Here is a 21,851-nt window from a genome sequence, read left to right on the forward strand (position 1 = left end):
TTTAAAGAAACATGAAAAGAGATAATTTTTGATCAATGGAATCAAAATCAGCATCCACACAACCACAAATTCAGGAAATTTTATTAAATTTGCCCACCTACATTCACTTCATTGAGAGAATTGAAGAGGAGTTAACAAAGGTAAGAGAGGAGCAATTAAGAGGAGGAACTCCAGGAGAATGTAATATCACCAAAACATTGAGCATATAGTGAATACTTAAGTATACAATGGACCAATTTTACATTAGTAGTTAGGAATCTTGGCTATAAAAGTCTGAGTTTCACAATTTGTTCCATTTCTCTTGGGCAATGTGAAAAATAAAGATTTCAGTTATTTGGGATTTTAGTAGATATTTTAGGGGTTGATCTTTCAGCACTGGGTTATAAAGTACAAAGGACTGTGGTAATCCATTCATTATTTCTGTTTCCTTTTCTCTCCAGGTATAATAGGAATGATGGGTGGGACCAATGAAAGCACCCAAGATGACTTTATTCTTCTAGGATTCTCCAACAGGCCCTACCTTGAGGTGGTCCTTTTTGTGGTCATCTTGATTTCCTATCTCCTGACAGTAGTGGGTAACACAACCATCATCCTACTCTCCCAAATAGACTCTCGCCTCCACATGCCAATGTATTTCTTTCTTACTCACCTCTCTTTCCTGGATCTCTGCTTTACCACTAGCTCCATCCCACAACTGCTCTACAACCTGAGTGGGCCTGATAAAACCATTAGCTACACAGGCTGTGCTATTCAACTTTTCCTATTCCTAGCTCTGGGTGGTGTAGAATGTCTCCTTCTGGCTGTCATGGCATATGACCGCTTTGTTGCTGTCTGCAAGCCTCTTCATTACATGGTGAACATGCATCCAAAACTCTGCTTGGGACTAGTTTCTATGGCCTGGTTTGGTGGTGTGGTCAACTCCTTGATCATGTCCCCTATAACTCTGAAACTGCCCCGTTGTGGACATCACAAGGTGGACCACTTCTTGTGTGAAATGCCAGCACTGATTCGATTGGCTTGTGTAAACACTGTTGTTATTGAAGGCACTGTATTTGTGCTGGCAGTGGTTATTGTATTGACACCCTTAGTCCTTGTTTTGGTCTCCTATGGCTATATCACCCAGGCAGTGGTAAAGATCAAGTCAGCAGTAGGGCGACAGAAGGCCATCAACACCTGCAGCTCCCATCTCATTATAGTCTCCCTCTTTTATGGCAATATTATCTACATGTACATGCAACCTGGGAACAGTGCCTCTCAGGACCAGGGCAAGTTCCTTACCCTCTTCTACAATATAATGACTCCACTTCTTAACCCACTCATCTATACACTGAGAAATAAGGAAGTGAAAGGGGCACTGAGGAGGCTTCTGAGAGTGAACAAAGGGGCAAGAGAAAAATGATGGCAAAAAAAAAATTGCTGGACACTAACAGCCTCTACCACAGCCCTTCACAAAGTCTCAGCTCTGGGAAAAAAAAACAGGAATCAATGATTAAAATATCACTTGCACACCTTATAGCTCCAATTTCTTGCTTAGGGCTTTATACTTTCCCAATGCTTTTGAGATTCTTTCTAGGTGTATCATTTATACCCACAAGAATCACCTGAATGTAATTGGGTGATTCTTTTACAATTGTTTTGGTCACATCTTTTGTCATATGCTTCAAGAAGATAGCAAATCTCTCTATAGTTATTAGTTCAACAAATAGTTGCCTCAGTACCTTCATTTCCTCAAGTTACCAAAGACCAAAGCTCAACCCTAACCTGTACTAGACAGGTACCTGTGCATTTATACATCATTCCTTATAGGACAAGCAGCTGCTTTCTTTTCAGAACTTCTAGTTTCCTTCTTTTTAGGAAGATTTTCTGCTTTCTTTCCTCCATTGAATTAGGTGTTCTTCCAACCTCCAAGACACTATAGGATTAGAGAAGAGAAAGTATCCTAAGTTGTGTTGTTACTTTTTTAAGACAAGAAAATGGAACCTACAAACTGTAGACCAATAAACTTTATTTCATTTCTTGGCAAAATTCTAGGAATTCAAAAGCTAGGGAAGGAACATATGAAAAGGAAGATATGATCACAAAGAGCCATGGCTTCATCAAAATTAGATCATACCAGGATAAATATTTCCTTTCTTGGAAGAATTATTAAACTGGTAGACAAGGGTAATGTTATAGACGTAGTCTGCCTAGATTTTAGGGTAACTTGTATTTGAAAAAGCTCTGGTTTCCTCCTGCAGTTTTATGGATATTTCAGGCTCAAGAAATAATGACAAATGTGGGTTTGGGAGTACCCCCTGAGAAGTTAATGTAAACAGAATATCTAAAGTTGTTCCAATGTTACCCTTTTGCCACAATATTCCAATGTCACTCAATATTGCCATTTTTAAAAGTTACAAGAACAGCAGTGGGAGAAAACTAGTGAGATATTAGAGACTAGGAAGGAAGTCAAGATAGCATACATCTCTAGTTTTATTTATATATCATATCAATAAGTAATATTTAAATATTAATCTTCATGTATAAAGTTTTACACATATTTATGTAAAGTTTGTGTATATATTAATTATATATATTTATATGTGCATGTATATAAAGTCTGTATATTGTTTTATACATTTTATTTATATACAAAATTTATATATGAACATACATATAGACATGTGTGTGTTATATTTATATGTATTTGTATGCATATATGTATGTATGTCTCTATGTATTTGTATATTTTACATATAAATTCCAGGAATAACTCATGAAGGCATTAGACTGTAAGTAGGGAGAGGATATGATGTGTGCTTACATGAAATAATGAGAAAAGGTTATTCTTTCCTTCCCTTTTCCCTAGAGATTATGAGACCAAACAATTTTTGGCAAAGGACTCTTTTTTTTAAATTTTCAACATTCACTTTTGTGAGATTTTGGGTTCTAAATTTCACCCCTTCTACTCCCTCCTCCCCAAGATGGCATGCAATATGATATAGGCTATCATATTATGATATATTTATAAATTTATAAGTTATCATATATTTAATATGATTGTACTATGGTATAGTACAATCATATTGAACATACTTCCACATTAGTTGTGTTGTGAAAGAAGAATCAGAATGAAAGGGAAAAAAAACAGGAAACAAAAAAAAAAGAGAAAATAGTATGCTTTAATCTGCATTCAGATTCCATAGTTTTTTCTCTGGATGTGTATAGCATTTTCCATCATGAGTCTTTTGGAAATATCTTAGATCATCACATTGCTGAGAAGAGCTAAATCTATCAAAGTCAGTCATCATATAATGCTTCTATTACTGTGTACAATGTTCTCCTGGTTCTGCTCACTTTACTCAGCATCAGTTCATGCAAATCTTTTCAGGTTTTTCTGAAATGCACCTGCCCATCATTTCTTATGGAACAATAGTATTCCATTACATTCATATACCATGAGTTGTTCAGCCAGTACCCAATTGATGGCTATCCCCTCAATTTCCAATTCTTTGCCACCATAAAAAGATTGACCAAGGAATTTTGACAAGTGCTTGTCTCAGTGATGACAGCAAGGGGCAAGAGCAAAAAGAGAAGGGTAAAATTTGAGAAATTCAAACTGACATAGGTGACTGGAGTTTGTTCAGGCCATACCTTTCATTTTTGATTACATTAAGAATCTATAATCAATATATGAGCTAGTGGTATGAAGTTATAAAAGATTTAGATCACAGGAGAATGGGAGGCATCAAGCTAGTTATACATTATAATGAAATTAATATGCAAACTACTTTATAAGAGCCTGAGGACAAACTGAAAGGGACTCCAAGAATCCTAAAGAAGCTATGTTGTGTTTAATACTCATAGTCACTACAGCTTTTAGATCAGTACTTGGAACATGATTTGGTAACTTACCCAAGTTATAGGATTCCAAAGTAGCTGTCTAGCAAATTCCTTAGTTCTAATATGAAGCAAACACCCCTTGTGTGAGTAGTATTAGAAAATAATTTCAAATTCTCACGTATGTCATCCTAATAGAAAAGATAAAGAGATATAGTGGTAGTGTGATTAGGTGCATTAAAAACTGATAATGTCTAAACCCAAAGAGTAATCATAAAGTCTCAATATGCAAGGAGTTCTCTAGTAGAGTGTCCTAGATATCTATGCATGCTATTCAACATTTATAGAGAAAACATAAAGATTCACAATTTTTTTAAAGTTAGCTTTACAAATACAAGATGGGGAAAGCATGTTTAAATACCAACTTATCTTTTAACAACTGGGGGATTTTAATGTATTACAGACTCACTACAAATTAACAGCATCATATAGCTTCATTAAGAGAGTCATAATGTATAGGGGGAAGAATTATCATCCTTATGAACTCTGCCCTGTTTGGATCTGATTTGGAATACTGTGTTCAGTTCTAGATTACACATTCAAGGAAGGATGTTAATAGGTGGAAAGGTGCCCAGATAAGGTCAGTTGGTAAAGTTCCTTGTGTTCATATAATGTGAGGTTTAGGTAAATTAAATGGGGATTTTAATCCTGCAGAAGAGCAAACTAGCACTTTGACTTTGGGAAGGTCATTTATCCCTCATCCTCATCTTCTTCATTTGTAAAATGAAGAGGTTGAATTAGATGAATTCTAATGTTTCTTCCAGTTCTAGATCTATGATCCTATCACTTAGAGGACCATGACAGTTATCTTCAAATGTTTCAATCAATCAATACAATAATCAATTAAAAAGCATTTAAGTACCTACTATGTGCCAGGCAGCGTGTTATGCCATGTGTAGATACAAAGACAAAAATGAGATAGTTCTTGTCTTCTGGATGCTTAAGTAAATTAATTGCATAAGTTTGAGCTAAGCATGTACAGCTGCTCCTGCTGACATGATAGTGTAACATAGGGTTTCTTTACCAGAAGTAGGTCGCTGCTGTTCCTCATGGTAGTGTCTCTATTTTAGGTAAACTGGGCATGTGCAAAATAATTACAGGCACATTCCATCAAGAGAAACCACATTCACATGTACAAGTACACAACACATGGCATTTTTATGTATTATAAAAAATTAAGAATTTATACTATAATGCTAACTTCGGTATTGTATTCCTAATCTCCCTTGATCCTTAAATGGGAACCATATCAAGATAGAGGATGTACTCAATTCCCCCAAAAGTCAGAGTTAGTAATGCCTCAATAGACGTAATATCACGTTGCTTAACAAATTGGGAGAGAACATTTGCCTTAGTTTATTAGAGAACAAATTAAGAGAAGTGTGCCTTTTATTTACCACCCTAACCGAAAGAGGGAACTTGCCTAATTTTCCAAGAAGATAGATCTTCTCCAAAAGTGTATTCCAATATAACACAAGAGGTTTAGAAGGTCAGAGTGGAAGTGAAACTGAAATTATGACTATTTCTCAAACTATCCTTCCCAAATATACCTAGGAGGTATTCCCAGGGATCTTCAATGAAATTTGGTTTTACTAAATTTAGGAAATAAATGATCCTAGCCTTCATTTAAAGTTTCTGCTTTAAGGGGCTTTTAAATTTAAAAAAAGCAAATAAATGTCTCAGAATACATATCCCCAGTTAGATAGATTTTTCTAACTATGGACAAGAGATTGGTGATCCCAGACTAAGCAAGCAAGAAAGAAAGAACTTCCCAGTCAATCAATATTCCATGTGGTTAAAATAGCTAGGGCCCTGCACATTCAGACTACAAAGAGGCGTACAAGGAAATGCACCAATCTGGATCCACCACAGATACTTATAAGAAGTAAAACTAGATCATTTAAAAACTACAAATGAATGAGCTCAGAAAGCGAGTGCCCATCATGCCCAGTCAAAGTAGAGCAAGGGGGAAGGGATAAGGACTAAGAGTTCATTCCTTCCATTCCTTACAAAACATACTTTCATATTAATGCTCCAGACACACATATGAATAGCTATTATTTAAAAGCAAAAGTATTATATTTTGTTGTTTGTCCCCTTGGCTTTCATTTCTTTCTATTACCCTGGGAAAGGAAACATCTCAGACACTTTTCATTCATACCCCTGTTGCTGCCACCACTGTTGGATAAGGTATACATCACACATCATTTCTTTCTCTGTCTCTCTGTCTCTGCCCATGTCCTTATCTTTCTTTCTGTCTCTGGCTCTCTCTGCACTCCCTCCTTTCTTCTTTCCTATACCCCTAGGAAAAGAGTCAGATTCTACCCAAGTCCCTCTGAGAGGGATGTTATACCAGCATCAATACTGATCACATTGCTCAATAATTCTGAGACCATGTATTATTTTTTTATTACTGCAGCTGAATTTCTGTGAAAATATGAATTGTAAACTACTTTAAAAGGGGGAACTTTTTTGTTTAGCAGAAGGAATTCAGAAATCTTTCTCCAAAGTAAATTAATTAAAAATATATCTCTGACAGATTTGAATAAAACAGAAAAGCATATTGTTTTTCTTCCACATAAATACTTCCACATAAATATATGAGAAATAGAGGGACAGGGACTGGACTTATAAGTTTTTAATGTATAGCTTGCTTTCCCCGTAACAGATATAATAAATTCAACACATAACTTTTAAAGCTGTTCTACTTTCTGTTCTCTTCTGTGCATTTAAAACCTACATCAATGACCTGGTTTTCCTTCTTTTTTTCAAATATGCTATCATTAACAACCCTTTTTCTCCCAGTCTCAAATTGAAAAGACATCAATAAAATGCATATAAAATAAAATGCAATAAAATAAATGTAATATAATGAGTCTTTTGCTTCACTGCGCATCTTTATTACAAAGAAGGTTATATTGAAGTGGGATAAGAAAAACCATTGGGAAATGACAGTGATATGAAAAAGAATCAATAAAACATTACAAAAATATTTTATTAAGGACTTCAATAAAGGCATAGATAACACGATTATAAAATTTGCAGATAACACAAAGATAGAAGGATGGCTAACACATTGGATAACAGTGATGAAGATCTTAACAGGTTAGTTCCTTGGGTGTAATTAAATGAGATTAAATTCAATAAGGATAAATTTAAAGTGAAGTTTATATTTAAAAATCAATTTCACAAGTACAAGAAAAGAGAAACAGGAATAGATAGCTGTTCTGAAAATGATTAAAATCTAACATTATGCCATTTCAATATGAGTCAACATGTGATATGGCTGCCAAGAGAGGTAATATAGTTTGAAGCCACATTGAAAAAGACATAATCTTTGACAAAATGCAGTAACCATTTCTATTAAAAACACTAGAAAGCATAGGAATAAATGGAGTTTATCTTAAAATGATGAGAACTATTTGTCTAAAACCATCAGCAAGCATTGTCTGTAATAATGCCTATTATCACCTCTATTATTTAATATTGTACCAGAAATGTAAGCTGCAGCAATAAGGAAGAAAAAAGAAATTAAAGGGAATTAGAATAAATAATAAGGAAACAAAAGTATCATTCTTTGCAGATGACATAATGTTGTACTTAGAAAATCCTAGAAAATTAACTTAAAAAACTACTTGAAATCATTAGCAGCTTTAGCAAAATTGCAGGATACAAAATAAACCCAAATAAATCATCAGAATTTCTATATATTGCCAACAAAGCTCAGGAAAAAAGAGATAGAAAGAGAAATTCCATTTAAAGTAATTGTAGACAATATAAAATATTTGGGAATGTACTTGCCAAAAAAAAACCCCCATAAATTATATGAACACAATTATAAAACACTTTTCACATAAATAAAGTCCAATCTAAGCAATTGGAAAAATATTAATTGTTCATGAGTAGGCCCAGCCAATATGATAAAGACAAATACCTAAATTAATCTATTCAGTGCCATGCCAATCAAACTGTCATACGTGTTATTTTATAGAGCTAGAAAAAATAATAACAAAATTCATCTGGAAGAACAAAAGCTCAAGGATATCAAGAGAATCAATGAAAAAAAATACAATAGAAGGTAGTCTAGCCATACCAGATGTCAAACTGTATTATAAAGTGGTAATTATTATAACAATCTGGTACTGGCTAAGAAACAGAGTGGTGGATCAGTGGAATAGATTAAATACAAATTACATTATAGTAAATAATAATAATATAGTAATATAGTAAGTAATAATAGACTATCTGGTATATGATAAACCCAAAGGTCCACACTTTAGAACAAAATTCATTATTTGATAAAAACTGCCGGAGGAAACAGAAAAACACTATGGCCAAAAATAGGTACAGAGCAACATCTCACATCCTTTACCAAGATATGGTCAAAATGGGTACATGATTTACACATAAAGGGTGATACCATAAGCAAATTAAGAGAGCATGGAATAGTTTATCTGTCAGATTTATGGATAAGGGAAGAATGTAGGACCCAAGAAAATATAGAGAAAATTGCAAAATGTAAAATAGATAATTTTGATTGTATAAAAATAAAAAAAATTAATTTATTGTGATTTGTCAACAATTGTTTCCATGAGCTTTTGAGCTTTAAATTTTTCTCTCCCTCCCTTCCCACCTCCCTCCCAAGACAGTGCACAATCTGATATAGGCTATGCACATACATTCCTATTAAGCATATTTTCACATTAGTGATGTTGTAAGTAAAAATTAGAACCAATAGGAGGAACCGCCAGAAAGAGGAAACAAAACACAACAGAAGAGAAAAAATAAAATTTTTTTTGCATAAATCAAAAGGAGTGCACCCAAAATTATAAGGAAACCAGAAAACTGGGAGGGGGGATTTGCAACAAATATCTCTGATAAAGGCTTCTTTTCTCAAATATATAGAGAACTGCATCAAATTTATGAAAATGCAATTCATTCTTTAATTGATAAATGAATTGATAAAAAAAAAGATAGGAACAGGCAGTTTTCAGACAAAGAAATCAAAGCTAGCTATAGTCATGAAAAAAATGCACCAAATCACTATTGATTAGAAAAATGCAAATTAAAAGAACTCTGAAGTACCACCTCACACCTATCACACACACACAAAAAAATGTTGGATGCTGTCATTCCCTGGATGCAGCCTGTGCTCCATTCCAGTCAACCTCCTCTTTGGCACCCCCTCGAGGCAGGGAGAGCTCTACACCCCTTGCCAGCAGGAAATCAATTTCAGAAGCCAAGACCTTCTCCCCTTACCCCAAAATAATTTGGATCCCATTTGTTTGAGGAGGGATGTGATATGGACCCCAGAAAGGAAAAACCCTGGTCTTTCCCCAGGGGCCAAATCTCTGGAGTTCGCTTGAGGCTATAATCCCATCAACTGGCCTTTTGTTATCTTCTACACCCAATCTCCCAATTCTCTGTTACCCTTAACCTAGCCTAGCCCTCCATTATTTTAACTTCCTATGGCCTCCAGCCATTTCCCACCCTTAATCCTAGCTAGGCTCCATTCTCCCTTGGCCAGGTCCCTGGCATTCTATTACCTCACTGTCCTCCCCCTTCCCCTCCACCCCTGCAAACTACTTGGCCACTCCTAGATCCCTCCCATAGTCTTTCTATGTATAAGATCCATCTTGTCTCCATTAAGATGCACCAGAATCCACTTGCCTCATTGTGGAAGCTGCTATTCACATCTATACAGAGCCAGAGAGCAGGGGATATTACTCATAGACCCTCCACAGCTTCAAATAAAAGATTTCATCCATGGCAATAAACCACCCCTGCTCTGCGTGGCTAGTGACATTTATTTGCCACTCTGTAAGGGTCCCTGGGAAATCACTTCATTATTTACACCTCCCAAAACTTCTGAGAGAGGAGAAAAAGTATATAAATCCTCAGACACAGATATGTTTACTCATGTTAAATATATAGGTGTTTGTTTTTAAGGAGAAGTGTGGAGTCATTAAAAGAATTGCACAATTTCTAAAAGAGAATCTAGTCCTCTTTTCTCCTACCATTTCTTGACCCTGACCCTCCAAATTCACTAGATGTTTAAGATACACACATACAAATATAAATATAAATGTGGTATATGTGTATATATGCATATACACATATGCATATACATAAACATATACACACACACATATATATTTATATTGACTCACTAGCTTTATTCACCCATACATCATAGTCTATGACAATAGATGTCCTCCACATGCTTTTCTTGCTTCTGTAGATACTTAGGGCTGAAATTCCTTGAGTGATTATGAAAACTCCAGGCCTTGACACAATCAACACAATATCACCCACAGACAAGTGTATCTGGAGGACCTAATCATCTGCAAAGAATACTTCTGTTTTGTCACTGTGCTATATAGTATCCATGACAGCAAGCACCTTTGATAAAACATTTATTGTCCTGCTTTCTCCCTCACTTGATATTAGCATTCACAGGGATAGAGATATATCATAGAGATAAAAGGAGTATCTGTCTCATAGATCTCAAAGATTCCTTTTTTATTTAGACAAATTCTTGGGAGCAACATTATTGGAGAAGGGACTTTAAAGTGGTGTTATAAAAATTTTAAATACCTTTTTGTAGTCAAAGAAAATTAAATGCACTGATATCTTTTATTGTCCACCCCTCTCAATCATTTTTTTGTGATGGTCAGGATGTGAGGCAAGTTTCTGAACTCATTCAAAGTTGTTCAATATAGACACAGATGTGCAACATACAGATCTGTGTTGTTGAAATTGAAGAACAAGAATATAACACATCTGTGTTCATATGTTATGTATTATTGCCAGCACAGCAGGCAAATTGCCAGCCTCAGAACCCAGGGCACAACAGGTATGACTAGGCTGGGCCACCCTAGTGCAGTGGGCAAGCTGCCAGACCCAGAAACCTTGGCACAGAAAACCAGGGACCAGGCTCTCACCCCCTAGTGCAAGAAGCTTGGGACAGTGGTGCCCCCTGTACTCCAGGAGCAGAGCTCAACTTTTTAAAATGAGCTTGAAAATTAAAAAAAGAGAACACTGATAATGGAAAGCTACTATAGCAACAGGGAAAAATCAAAACACAAACTCAGAAGAGAAAAACAATGTCAAAATGACTACATGTGAAGCCTCAAAGGGAAATATGAATTGGTCTCAAGCCCATAAAGTCCTCTTGGAAGAACTCAAAAAGCATTTTAAAAATCAAGTAAGAGAGATAGAAGAAAAATTGGGCAAAGAAATGAGAGTTATGTAGAAGAATTATGAAAAGGAAAGGGAACAAAAAATTGACTGAATAAAGCAATTCCTTAAAAAATAGAATTAGCCAAATGGAAAAAAAAAATCCACTGAAGAAAACAACTCATTTAAAAGTAGAATTAGCTAAATGGAAAAGGAGGTACATAAACTAAATGAAGAAAATAATTCCTTAAAAATTAGAATTGGGTAAGTGGAAGCTAATGATTCTATGAGACATCAAGAACCAATCAAAGAAAATCAGAAGAATGAAAAAAAAGAAAATGTAAAATATCTCATTGAAAAGATAACTGACTTGGAAAATAGATCCAGGAGAGATAATTTAAGAATTATTGGACTTCCTGAAAGCCATGATAAAAAAAAAAAAAACCTGGACTGCATCTTTCAAGAAATTATCAAGGAAAACTTCCCTGATATCCTAGAACCAGAAAGTAAAATAGTTATTTAAAAAAATCACTGATCACCTCCTAAAAGAGATTCCAAAATGAATACTCACTGCAAGTAATATTATAGCCAAATTCCAGAACGATCTGGTCAAGGAGAAAACACTGCAAGCAGCCAGAAAGAAACAGTTCAATTATCAAGGCGCTGCAGTCAGGATTACATAGGATTTAGAAACTTCTACATTAATGGATCAGAGGGCTTGGAATATAATATTCTGAAAGCCAAAAGAGCTTGGATTACAACCAAGAATCAACTACCCAGTAAAATTGAGGAGATGAACATTCAATGAAAGAGGACTTTCAAACTTTCCTAATGAAAACACCAGAGCTGAACAGAAAATTTGATTTTCAAATACATGACTCAAGAGAAGCATAAAAAGTTAAACAAGAAAGGAAAAAAACAACAACAACCACAACAACGTGATACTTAATAAGATTAAACCATTTACATCCCTCCATGGGAAGATGGTACTCATAACAGGTTTTTTTCATCAATTTTTTTTGCATGACAATTTTGTTGTATATTTGAAAGAAACAATAAGTTGTACATAGTAGATTTGCAGTTTCATGTACAATCATCTTTTTCATTGTGCTGTGTTGTGGAAGTGCTTGATTTATTTCATAAATTAAACATAAAATAAAGAAAGAAAGAAAAAGTATCCTGACGTTGAGAAATATCAGCTCATTAGTTAATTAGGTTCCTGAAGTCAGGAGGACCTGAATTCAAATCCGGCCTCAGACCAAACACTTGACACTTACTAGCTATGTGACCCTGGGCAAGTCACTTAACCCCAATTCCCTAAAAATTAAAAAAAATAAGCGGCACCTAGTGGCAACATAAAAACAAACCTACTCTCTGGAAATGTTTTCATAGGTTTAGAGAATTACAGAATTTCCTATTGGGAAAGAATTTCAGAGACTATCTAATCTACCATACTTAAAAAAAAAGTCTCTCTACATATCTAAAAGTGATTATCTAATTCTGCTTGAAAGCATTCAATGAAAAAAGAATCATTTTTTAAAAACTAGAATTTTTTTTCTAAAAAATTTCTAAGTTCTACCTATTTCTCTTATTTTTATTTCTTGGGTCCAATCAGAACAAATGTATTCCTACATGATTTCTCTTCAAATATTTAAAGAGTATCATGTCCTTACCTTCCTCCCTTAAGTTTTTTCCTCATGAGGTCAAACCTTTCTTGTTCCTTTAAAGTATCCTTCTATCACATGAAATCAAAGCTTTCATGAACCTGGTTGCCTTCCTCTGGACACTTTCAAACTTATTCATATACTTCTAAATTTTGACCTCCTGAATGGAATATAAAGCACTAGTCGAGGCAGAATATGGAAGTTATTCCTGGACTTCATGCCCCACTTTTTATTTTCTTGCTCATTTGCTTATTTATTTTTGTATTAATATTTTTATTTAAAGTTTTGAGTTCCAAATTCTATCCCTCCCTTCCACTCTCTCTCCTCTTGTCCTTCCCTGAGATGGTAAGCAATCAGAAATAGGTTATACATGTGCAATTATGTAAGACATTTGCATATTAGTCATTTTGTTCTCCATAGATCTGACAGGTAATCTATTCTTTGCTCTCCTAATTTGCTTGTGCTATCACCTATCGTGTCTAAATCATGTACCCATTTTGACTGTATCTTGGTATATGGTGTAAGAAGTTGGTCTATGCCTAGTTTCTGCTATACTATTTTCCAGTTTTCCCAGCAGTTTTTCTCAGATAGTGAGTTCTCATGCCAGAGGCTGGAGTCTTTGGGTTTATAAAACAGTAGATTACTATAACAATTTACTACTGCGTCGTGTGTACCTAATCTATTCCACTGATTCACCACTCTTATTTCTTAGCCAGTACCAAATAGTTTTGATGATTTCAGTTTTGTAATATAGTTTTAGAGCTGATATGGCTAGGCTACCTTCCTTTGCATTTTTTCCCCCATTAGTTTCATTGATATTCTTGACCTTTTGTTCTTCCAGATGAATTTTGTTATTTTTTCTAACTCTCTGAAATCATTTTTGGTAGTTAGGATGGTATGGCACTAAATAAGTGAATTAATTTAGGTAGATTTGACATTTTTATTATATTAGCTTGCCATACTCATGAGCAATTCATATTTTTCCAATTGTTTGGATCTGACTTTGTGTAAAAAACTGTTTTGTAATTGTGTTCATATAGTTCCTGGGAGGTAGACTCCCAAATATTTTATATTGTCTATAGTTATTTTACATGGAATTTCTCTTTCTATCTCTCCTTGCTGAGCTTTGTTGGTTAATATATAGAGATGTTAATGATATATGTGGGTTGATTTTATGTCCTTCAACTTTGCTAAAGTTGTTAATTGCTTCAAGTAGTTTTTTAGTTGATTCTTTGGAGTTCTCTATATTAACCATCATATTATCTTGGAAGAGTGATAGTTTTGTTTCCTCATTGCCTATCCTAATTCCCTCAATTTCTTTTTATTCTCTGATTGCTAAAGATAATTTTTCTAGTACAATATTGAGTAATAGTGGTGATAATAGGCACCCTTGTTTCACCTCTAATCTTATTGCAAAGGCTTCTAGCTTATCCCCATTACAGATGATGCTTGCTGATGGTTTTAGATAGATAGATTTTAAGAAAAGCTCCATTTATTCCTATACTCTCTAGTGTTTTCAATAGGAATGGGTGTTGTGTTGTGTCAAAAGCTTTTTCAGCTTCTATTGAGATAATCATATGATTTCTGTTGGTTTTGTTATTGATATAATTAATTATGCTAATAATTTTCTGAATAGTGAACCAGCACTGCATTCCTGATATAAATCTCACCTGGTCATAGTCTATTATACTGATGATAAATTGTGTAATCTCTTTGCTAACATTCTATTTAAAGTTTCTGCATTAATATTCATTAGGGAAATTGGTCTCTGATTTCTTTCTCTGTTTTGGTTCTTCCTGGATTAGGAATCAGCACCGTATTTGTGTCATAAAAGGAATTTGGTAGGGCTCCTTTGTCTATTTTTCTGAATAGTTTATACAGTATTGGAATTAATTGATCTTTAAATGTTTGGTAGAATACCCTTGTGAATCCATCTGGCTCTGGAGATTTTTTCTTGGGGAGTTCATTGATGGCTTATTCAATTTCTTTTTCCAAAATGGGATCATTTAAATATTTTATTTTCTCCTCTGTTAATCTGGGTAATTTATGCTTTTGCAAATATTCTTCCATTTCACTTAGATTGTCAGATTTATTGGCATACAGTTGGGCAAAACAGCTCCTAATTACTGCTTTAATTTCCTCTTCATTGGTGGTAAAAAGGTAAAAAACCCTTTTCATTTTTGATGCTGGAAATATGGTTTTCTTCTTTCTTTTTTAAATCAAATTAACCGAAGTTTTATCTATTTTATTGGCGTTTTCATAAAACCAGCTCTTAGTTTTATTTATTAGTTCAATAGTTTTCTTACTTTCAATTTTATTAATCTCTCCTTTGATTTTCAGAATTTCTAATTTGTTTTTTAATTGGAGTCTTTTAATTTGTTCTTCTTCTAGCTTTTTAAATTGCATGCCCAATTCATAGATCCCCCCTTTCTCTATTTTATTCATTTAAGTATTTAGAGTTCCCTAAAAACTGCTTTGGCTGCATCCCATAAATTTTGGTGTGTTGTCTCATTATTATTCTTCTCTTTGATGAAATTTTTTACTGTTTCTATGATTTTTGTTTGACTCACTCTTTCTTTAGGATTAGATTATTTAGTTTCTAATGAATTTTTGATCTATCTTTCCATGATCCTTTATTACATACAATTTTTATTACATCTTGATCTGAAAAGGATGCATTTAATATTTCTGCCTTTCTGCATTGGATTGTGATGTTTTTATGCCTTAATACATGGTTAATTTCTGTGTAGGTGTCATGTACTTATCTCCATTCAATTTTCTCCAGAGGACTATCATTTCTAACTTTTCTAAAATTCTCTTCACCTCCTCAACTTCTTTCTTGTTTATTTTGTGGTTAGATTTATCTAATTCTGATGGGGGAGGTTGGAGTCCCTCACTAGTATAGTTTGGCTGTCTGTTTTTTCCTGTAACTCACTTAACCTCTCCAAGAATTTGGATGCTATAACACTTGGTGCATATATGTTCAGTATTGACATTACTTCATTGTCTATGGTACCTTTTAGCAAGATGCCTTGTCTCTTTTAATTGGATCTATTTTTGTTTTTGCTTTGTCTGAGATCATGATTGCTACCCCTGCTTTTTTTTTTTTACTTCAGCTCAAGTATAACATATTCTGCTCCAGCCTTTTATGTTTACTCTATGTGTATCTCTCTGCTTCAACTGTGTTTCTTGTAAACAACATATTGCAGGACTCTAGTTTTTAATCCACTCTGCTATTCACTTTTGTTTTATGGGAGAGTTCACACTGTTCACAAACACAGTTATGATTAATAACTGTGTACTTTCCTCCATCCTATTTTTTGCACTTTTTATACTTTTCTCTCTCCTTTCACCCTATCCTTCCTCACCAGTGTTTTGCTTCTGACTACTGCTTTCCCCAGTTTGCCTTCCCTTGTATCAGGCCCACTTCCCTTTTCTTTTCCCTTTCCCCTCCTACCCTAGAGGGTAACATAGATTTCTCTGCCCAACTGAGTGTGTATGTTGTTCCCTCTTTGAGTCAAATCTTATAAGAGTTAGGTTCAAACAATGCTCACCCTCTCTCTTCTTTCCCTCTGCTGTAATAGGTCTTTCATGCCTTTTCATGTGATATAATTTACCCTATTTTGCCTCCCCTTTCTTCTTCTTCCAGTATGATCCTTTTTTTAACCCCTTAATTAATTTTTTTTATCATCACATTAAAGTCAACTTATACTCACACTTTCTGTCTGAGTATACTCCTTCTAACTCACCTAATAGAAATACAGTTCATAAGAGTTACAAGTAACATCATATTTGTATATTTTTTGTTTCTATGGCTAAATCTGATAAAGAAAAATCTTCTTAAATTTTGAAATGTGGTTGCTAATATAGGGAAAATCAAGTGATGAATCTAATCATATAGTTTCAATGGAAGCTACATACATGATCTGTGCATTCTGAGATCATACTTATTCATATATTCAGAACCATGGATCCTCAGAGAATAAATAGGAATTTCAGAAGTTATCAAATCCAGTATTTATACTACTTGTTTTTCTTGACAGGCTGTTGAAAAAGATTAGCATATGTTGCTAAGCTATTAACTTTGAAATTAAAAATATTTGAAATTCAAATACATTTAAATTTTCAAAATATATGTGTGTGTCTGTATATATATCTTATTGAAAGTGAAAATATTGGTAAAGGACATTAGTTCAAACCGCCAAATTATGGGGTAGCTAGATGGCTCAGTGGACAGAGCTTCGGCCTTGAAGTCAGGAGGATCTGAGTTCAAATCCAGCCTCAGACACATAACACTTACTAGCTGTGTGACTCTGGGCAAGTCACTTAACCCCATTGCCTAGGAAAAAACAAAAAACAAAACCAAAAAAACCCATAAGAGTTGACAATGGAAATGTAAATAGGAACCTAATTAACTAATGAGCTGATATTTCTCAACATCAGGATACTTTTTCTTTCTTCCTTTCTTTCTTTTATTTTATTTTTAATTAGTGAAATAAAACAAGCACTTCCATAACATAGCACATTAAAAAAAGATGATTGTACATGAAACTGCAGATCTACTATGTACAACTTATTATTTCTTTGAAGTATACAACAAAATTGTCATGTAAAAAAAATTGATAAAAAAAACTGTTATGAGTACCATCTTCCCATGGAGGGATGTAAATGGTTTAATCTTATTAAGTATCACGTTGTTGTGGTTGTTGTTGTTTTTTTCCTTTCTTGTTTAACTTTTTATGCTTCTCTTGAGTCATGTATTTGAAAATCAAATTTTCTGTTCAGCTCTGATGTTTTCATTAGGAAAGTTTGAAAGTCCTCTTTCATTGAATGTTCATCTCCTCAATTTTACTGGGTAGTTGATTCTTGGTTGTAATCCAAGCTCTTTTGGCTTTCAGAATATTATATTCCAAGCCCTCTGATCCATTAATGTAGAAGTTTCTAAATCCTATGTAATCCTGACTGCAGCGCCTTGATAATTGAACTGTTTCTTTCTGGCTGCTTGCAGTGTTTTCTCCTTGACCAGATCGTTCTGGAATTTGGCTATAATATTACTTGCAGTGAGTATTCATTTTGGAATCTCTTTTAGGAGGTGATCAGTGATTTTTTTAAATAACTATTTTACTTTCTGGTTCTAGGATATCAGGGAAGTTTTCCTTGATAATTTCTTGAAAGATGCAGTCCAGGTTTTTTTTTTTTTTATCATGGCTTTCAGGAAGTCCAATAATTCTTAAATTATCTCTCCTGGATCTATTTTCCAAGTCAGTTATCTTTTCAATGAGATATTTTACATTTTCTTTTTTTTCATTCTTCTGATTTTCTTTGATTGGTTCTTGATGTCTCATAGAATCATTAGCTTCCACTTACCCAATTCTAATTTTTAAGGAATTATTTTCTTCATTTAGTTTATGTACCTCCTTTTCCATTTAGCTAATTCTACTTTTAAATGAGTTGTTTTCTTCAGTGGATTTTTTTTTTCCATTTGGCTAATTCTATTTTTTAAGGAATTGCTTTATTCAGTCAATTTTTTGTTCCCTTTCCTTTTCATAATTCTTCTACATAACTCTCATTTCTTTGCCCAATTTTTCTTCTATCTCTCTTACTTGATTTTTAAAATGCTTTTTGAGTTCTTCCAAGAGGACTTTATGGGCTTGAGACCAATTCATATTTCCCTTTGAGGCTTCACATGTAGTCATTTTGACATTGTTTTTCTCTTCTGAGTTTGTGTTTTGATTTTTCCCTGTTGCTATAGTAGCTTTCCATTATCAGTGTTCTCTTTTTTATTTTCAAGCTCATTTTAAAAAGTTGAGCTCTGCTCCTGGAGTACAGGGGGCACCACTGTCCCAAGCTTCTTGCACTAGGGGATGAGAGGCCTGGTTCCTGGTTTTCTGTGCCAAGGTTTCTGGGTCTGGCAGCTTGCCCACTGCACTAGGGTGGCCCAGCCTAGTCATACCTGTTGTGCCCTGGGTTCTGAGGCTGGCAATTTGCCTGCTGTGCTGGGGCTCCTCCATCATGCTTTCTTTTAACATTATTACTTTTTACTTCTCTTCTTAAGTGAACTTCTTGCACTGAAATACTTCTATATATTCGCATTGTCAGTCATTTTTTCTCTCTTTTGTTTCTTTGGTGACTTGTCACCAGTGATTCAAGTTTTTCTACTGTGTCAATATTTCTGCTTGAGCAAACCAAAAATTCTACTTTCATGATTCTTATTTCTCTGCTAAAGCACTGAGGAATGTCTTTCTGTAGTTGGTTCCACGCTTTATTGGAAATCCACAGAGTCCTATATCTTATCTAGTACTGATTCATTTTCCTTTGTCTTATAATATGTATTTAGGTATTTTTGGACTTATTCAGATATCCTAGAAATTTTTCCTTCTGTTATTAATATTTATATTTTCCTTTATCTGCTTGTGCTCAAGATTTTTACCTGAATTTTCTTCCTTCAGAGATCATTAGTAATTTCATTTTTCCCCCTTATATTCCCTTCTTGCTTACTGTATAACTTCTTTTCCTTTGATGGCAGATTATCTGGACTTCAAAGTTATCATAACTCCTCCCCACCCTGGGGAATTCACTTTTCATTGACCTCAGTCTGTGCAGCCAATGACTTGGGTGATGATAAGACTGGTCTCCAGAGGAGCTTTCAGACCTGTTGAAGTTCCTTACATGTGCTTGAGCCCTAGTGTACTTTCCTCCTTTCCTTAGTTCTCTGGCTGAACATTGCTGCCACTGCAGCTGAAGCAAACTTCAGCTTTCCTGTGTAAAGGAGAATTATAGGGTGTGGACAGGGGATGGATTGAGTTGTTAGCTTAGTGAAACAGAATAGCAGTGTTAGGGCTGGGGAGGTGGGTTGGAGTGCTGGTAGGACTTCAGCAGCAGCAAGGGAGTTGCTGTGTGATTCAGAGCACAAGTTCAACCATCAATTGTGTTGCACTGCCAGAGCATGGAGGTTCTTGATTAGGGATTTGCCTTCTCTACTGTGAATTCATCAGCATTCATCTTGGTAGATTCTTGGTGTCTTAGCCTTTGGGCCCAATGCAATTACTTCTCATGTATAATTCTTGTTTTGGAGATTTGGGGGAGTTTATGATGATTTGAGAAAATGATTAGTCTTCCGTCTTGTTAGTTGTGCCAAGATCTGAGTTTGAGCTTCCCTCAAACACTTATCTATCATGTGTTTCTAAGCAAGTAACTAGTCTCAGATTCAGTTTTCTTAGTTGAAAAATGAGTATAATAATTGCACTTATTTCACAGGGATACAGGATGTTTGGAGACTCATGGATATTTCCAAGCTTTGCCTTTAGTGACCTATATACAAGGACGTGAGGTCTCAAAGCAACCAACTTATATCTAGCCTAATTACCAACACAAATCTCTCCAAACAACACAGTTTCCTATGGTTATGGTATCTAACCACAACAAGGTTTACTTCTCATATTTTAGTGAGGAAAAATCAATTTTGTTGTTAAATGTTGCACTGAGTGATTATAATTTAAATGAAAGAGGGCAGTGTGGCAGCAAGACTGTTAAGCTTAGAGGATCAAATGACATGGAGATATAAGTACTTTGTAAAACTTAAAATAGTATTTAGCATTAGTTATTATTACTTCTGTATTCTCAAATGGGAGTTATATTTGTTTCCATTATTCTTATCTACTTCATTGCAAAACTTTGAGATAAAAAAAAGAATCTATATTTCTGTCTCCATTTCTACACTTCCTATTCACAACTCATATCCTTGAAATCTGACTTTCATCTTCATCAGCCTACTCCATCAGTGTTCTCTCTAAAGTCATTAATGACCTCCTTATTAATAAATCAATGGCCTTGTCTCAGACCCTTTATCTCTCTGTAGGTTTTCACAATGTTCATTATTCTCTCCTTTATAATATCTCCTCTCTTAGCATCATAATACCACACTTTCATTTTGTGAATCTCCTATATATTTTGGCAATTCCTTTTCTTTTTTTCTGCTTTATTTGGTTTTCTTTTTCATCATTCTTTTCATTGTATTATATTCTGTGCTTTTTTCTGTTATTTCTCTACAATCTTTTTCTCAGTGATATCATCCATTGTCATTAGTACATGATAATTAAATTATATCTTATTAAATTATTTCACAATGGGAGTAAACTTCCAAATTTTTTATCTCTAATCTCAGTCTGAACTCCAGATCTTCACTTCCAATTATGTTTCAATCTCTGCCTGAATACACCACTAACACTTCAAACTCAATATATGCAAAACCAAACTCAACCTTCCTATGTTTACTGAGTTTATTTCATGTACTCATTAATTTTCACCTGAATTATTGCACAAGCCTTCTGATTGGTGTCTCTGTGTTCAGTCTCTCCACTCATCGATGCAATCTACACAGACCTACTACCTTTATACATGATTCTGATTATGACATTTCCTTTATCAACAACATTTAATGGTTCCCCATTTCATATTAAATAGATTCCAAACTTCTTAACACATGTTCTCCAACCTTCATTCCAGTTTTATCTACCACTACTCTCCTTCATGTTTACTATACCCCAGCAAAACTTGACTAGTCATTATTCTCTGAGTATACTCAAGACTTGCCCATCTTCATACTTTTGCTCACAATATTCACTTTATGTGGAATGCTTTTCCACCATTTCAGCATTTTCAGATTTTAACAAGCCCCCCAAGATCATCTTAAATGGTACTACCATGAAAATTTCACAAATTTATCACATGAAAAGTGTTCTCTCCTTCTTCTAAATTCATGTTTCACTTTGATTGTACCACTCATAATACTAATGAAGTACTATCTTGTATTATAGTGATTTGTGTACTTATAATCTAATTTTACCAAATGAAATAGTAGACTACTTAAGGTAAGATTACTCATCATAACTCTCCTCCTTTAAATGTCTAGCATAGATAGGAGTGGACTTGTGATTCATTATTATAGGAAATTCCTAAAATGAAAACTAAACTTCTTTTACTTGATACCTTCCTGCAACTTGTATTCTTAAAGAGCAATTTGGGGGTACTAAGAGGATAAGTGAAGAAAGTTTATTGGAACAACAGCTAGAACACTAGACCTATAGTCAAGAAGACCTGAGTTCTTAGCTGTATATCCCTCCGCAAATCATT

General features: G+C 34.4%; 1 protein-coding gene across 1 annotated transcript; it reads left to right on the forward strand.

Annotated features, from left to right (window-relative positions):
* The first annotated feature begins 451 nt into the window (after positions 1-451).
* Positions 452-1,399, forward strand: LOC110194401 (olfactory receptor 2W3-like). The gene has a single exon (XM_020966707.1). The coding sequence runs from the start codon at positions 452-454 to the stop codon at positions 1,397-1,399; it is 948 nt and encodes a 315-aa protein (XP_020822366.1).
* The last annotated feature ends 20,452 nt before the right edge of the window (positions 1,400-21,851 follow it).

This window comes from Phascolarctos cinereus, unplaced genomic scaffold (genome assembly GCF_003287225.1).
Source record: "Phascolarctos cinereus isolate Bilbo 61053 unplaced genomic scaffold, phaCin_HiC Scaffold_5;HRSCAF=322, whole genome shotgun sequence".
Lineage (NCBI taxonomy): Eukaryota > Metazoa > Chordata > Mammalia > Diprotodontia > Phascolarctidae > Phascolarctos > Phascolarctos cinereus.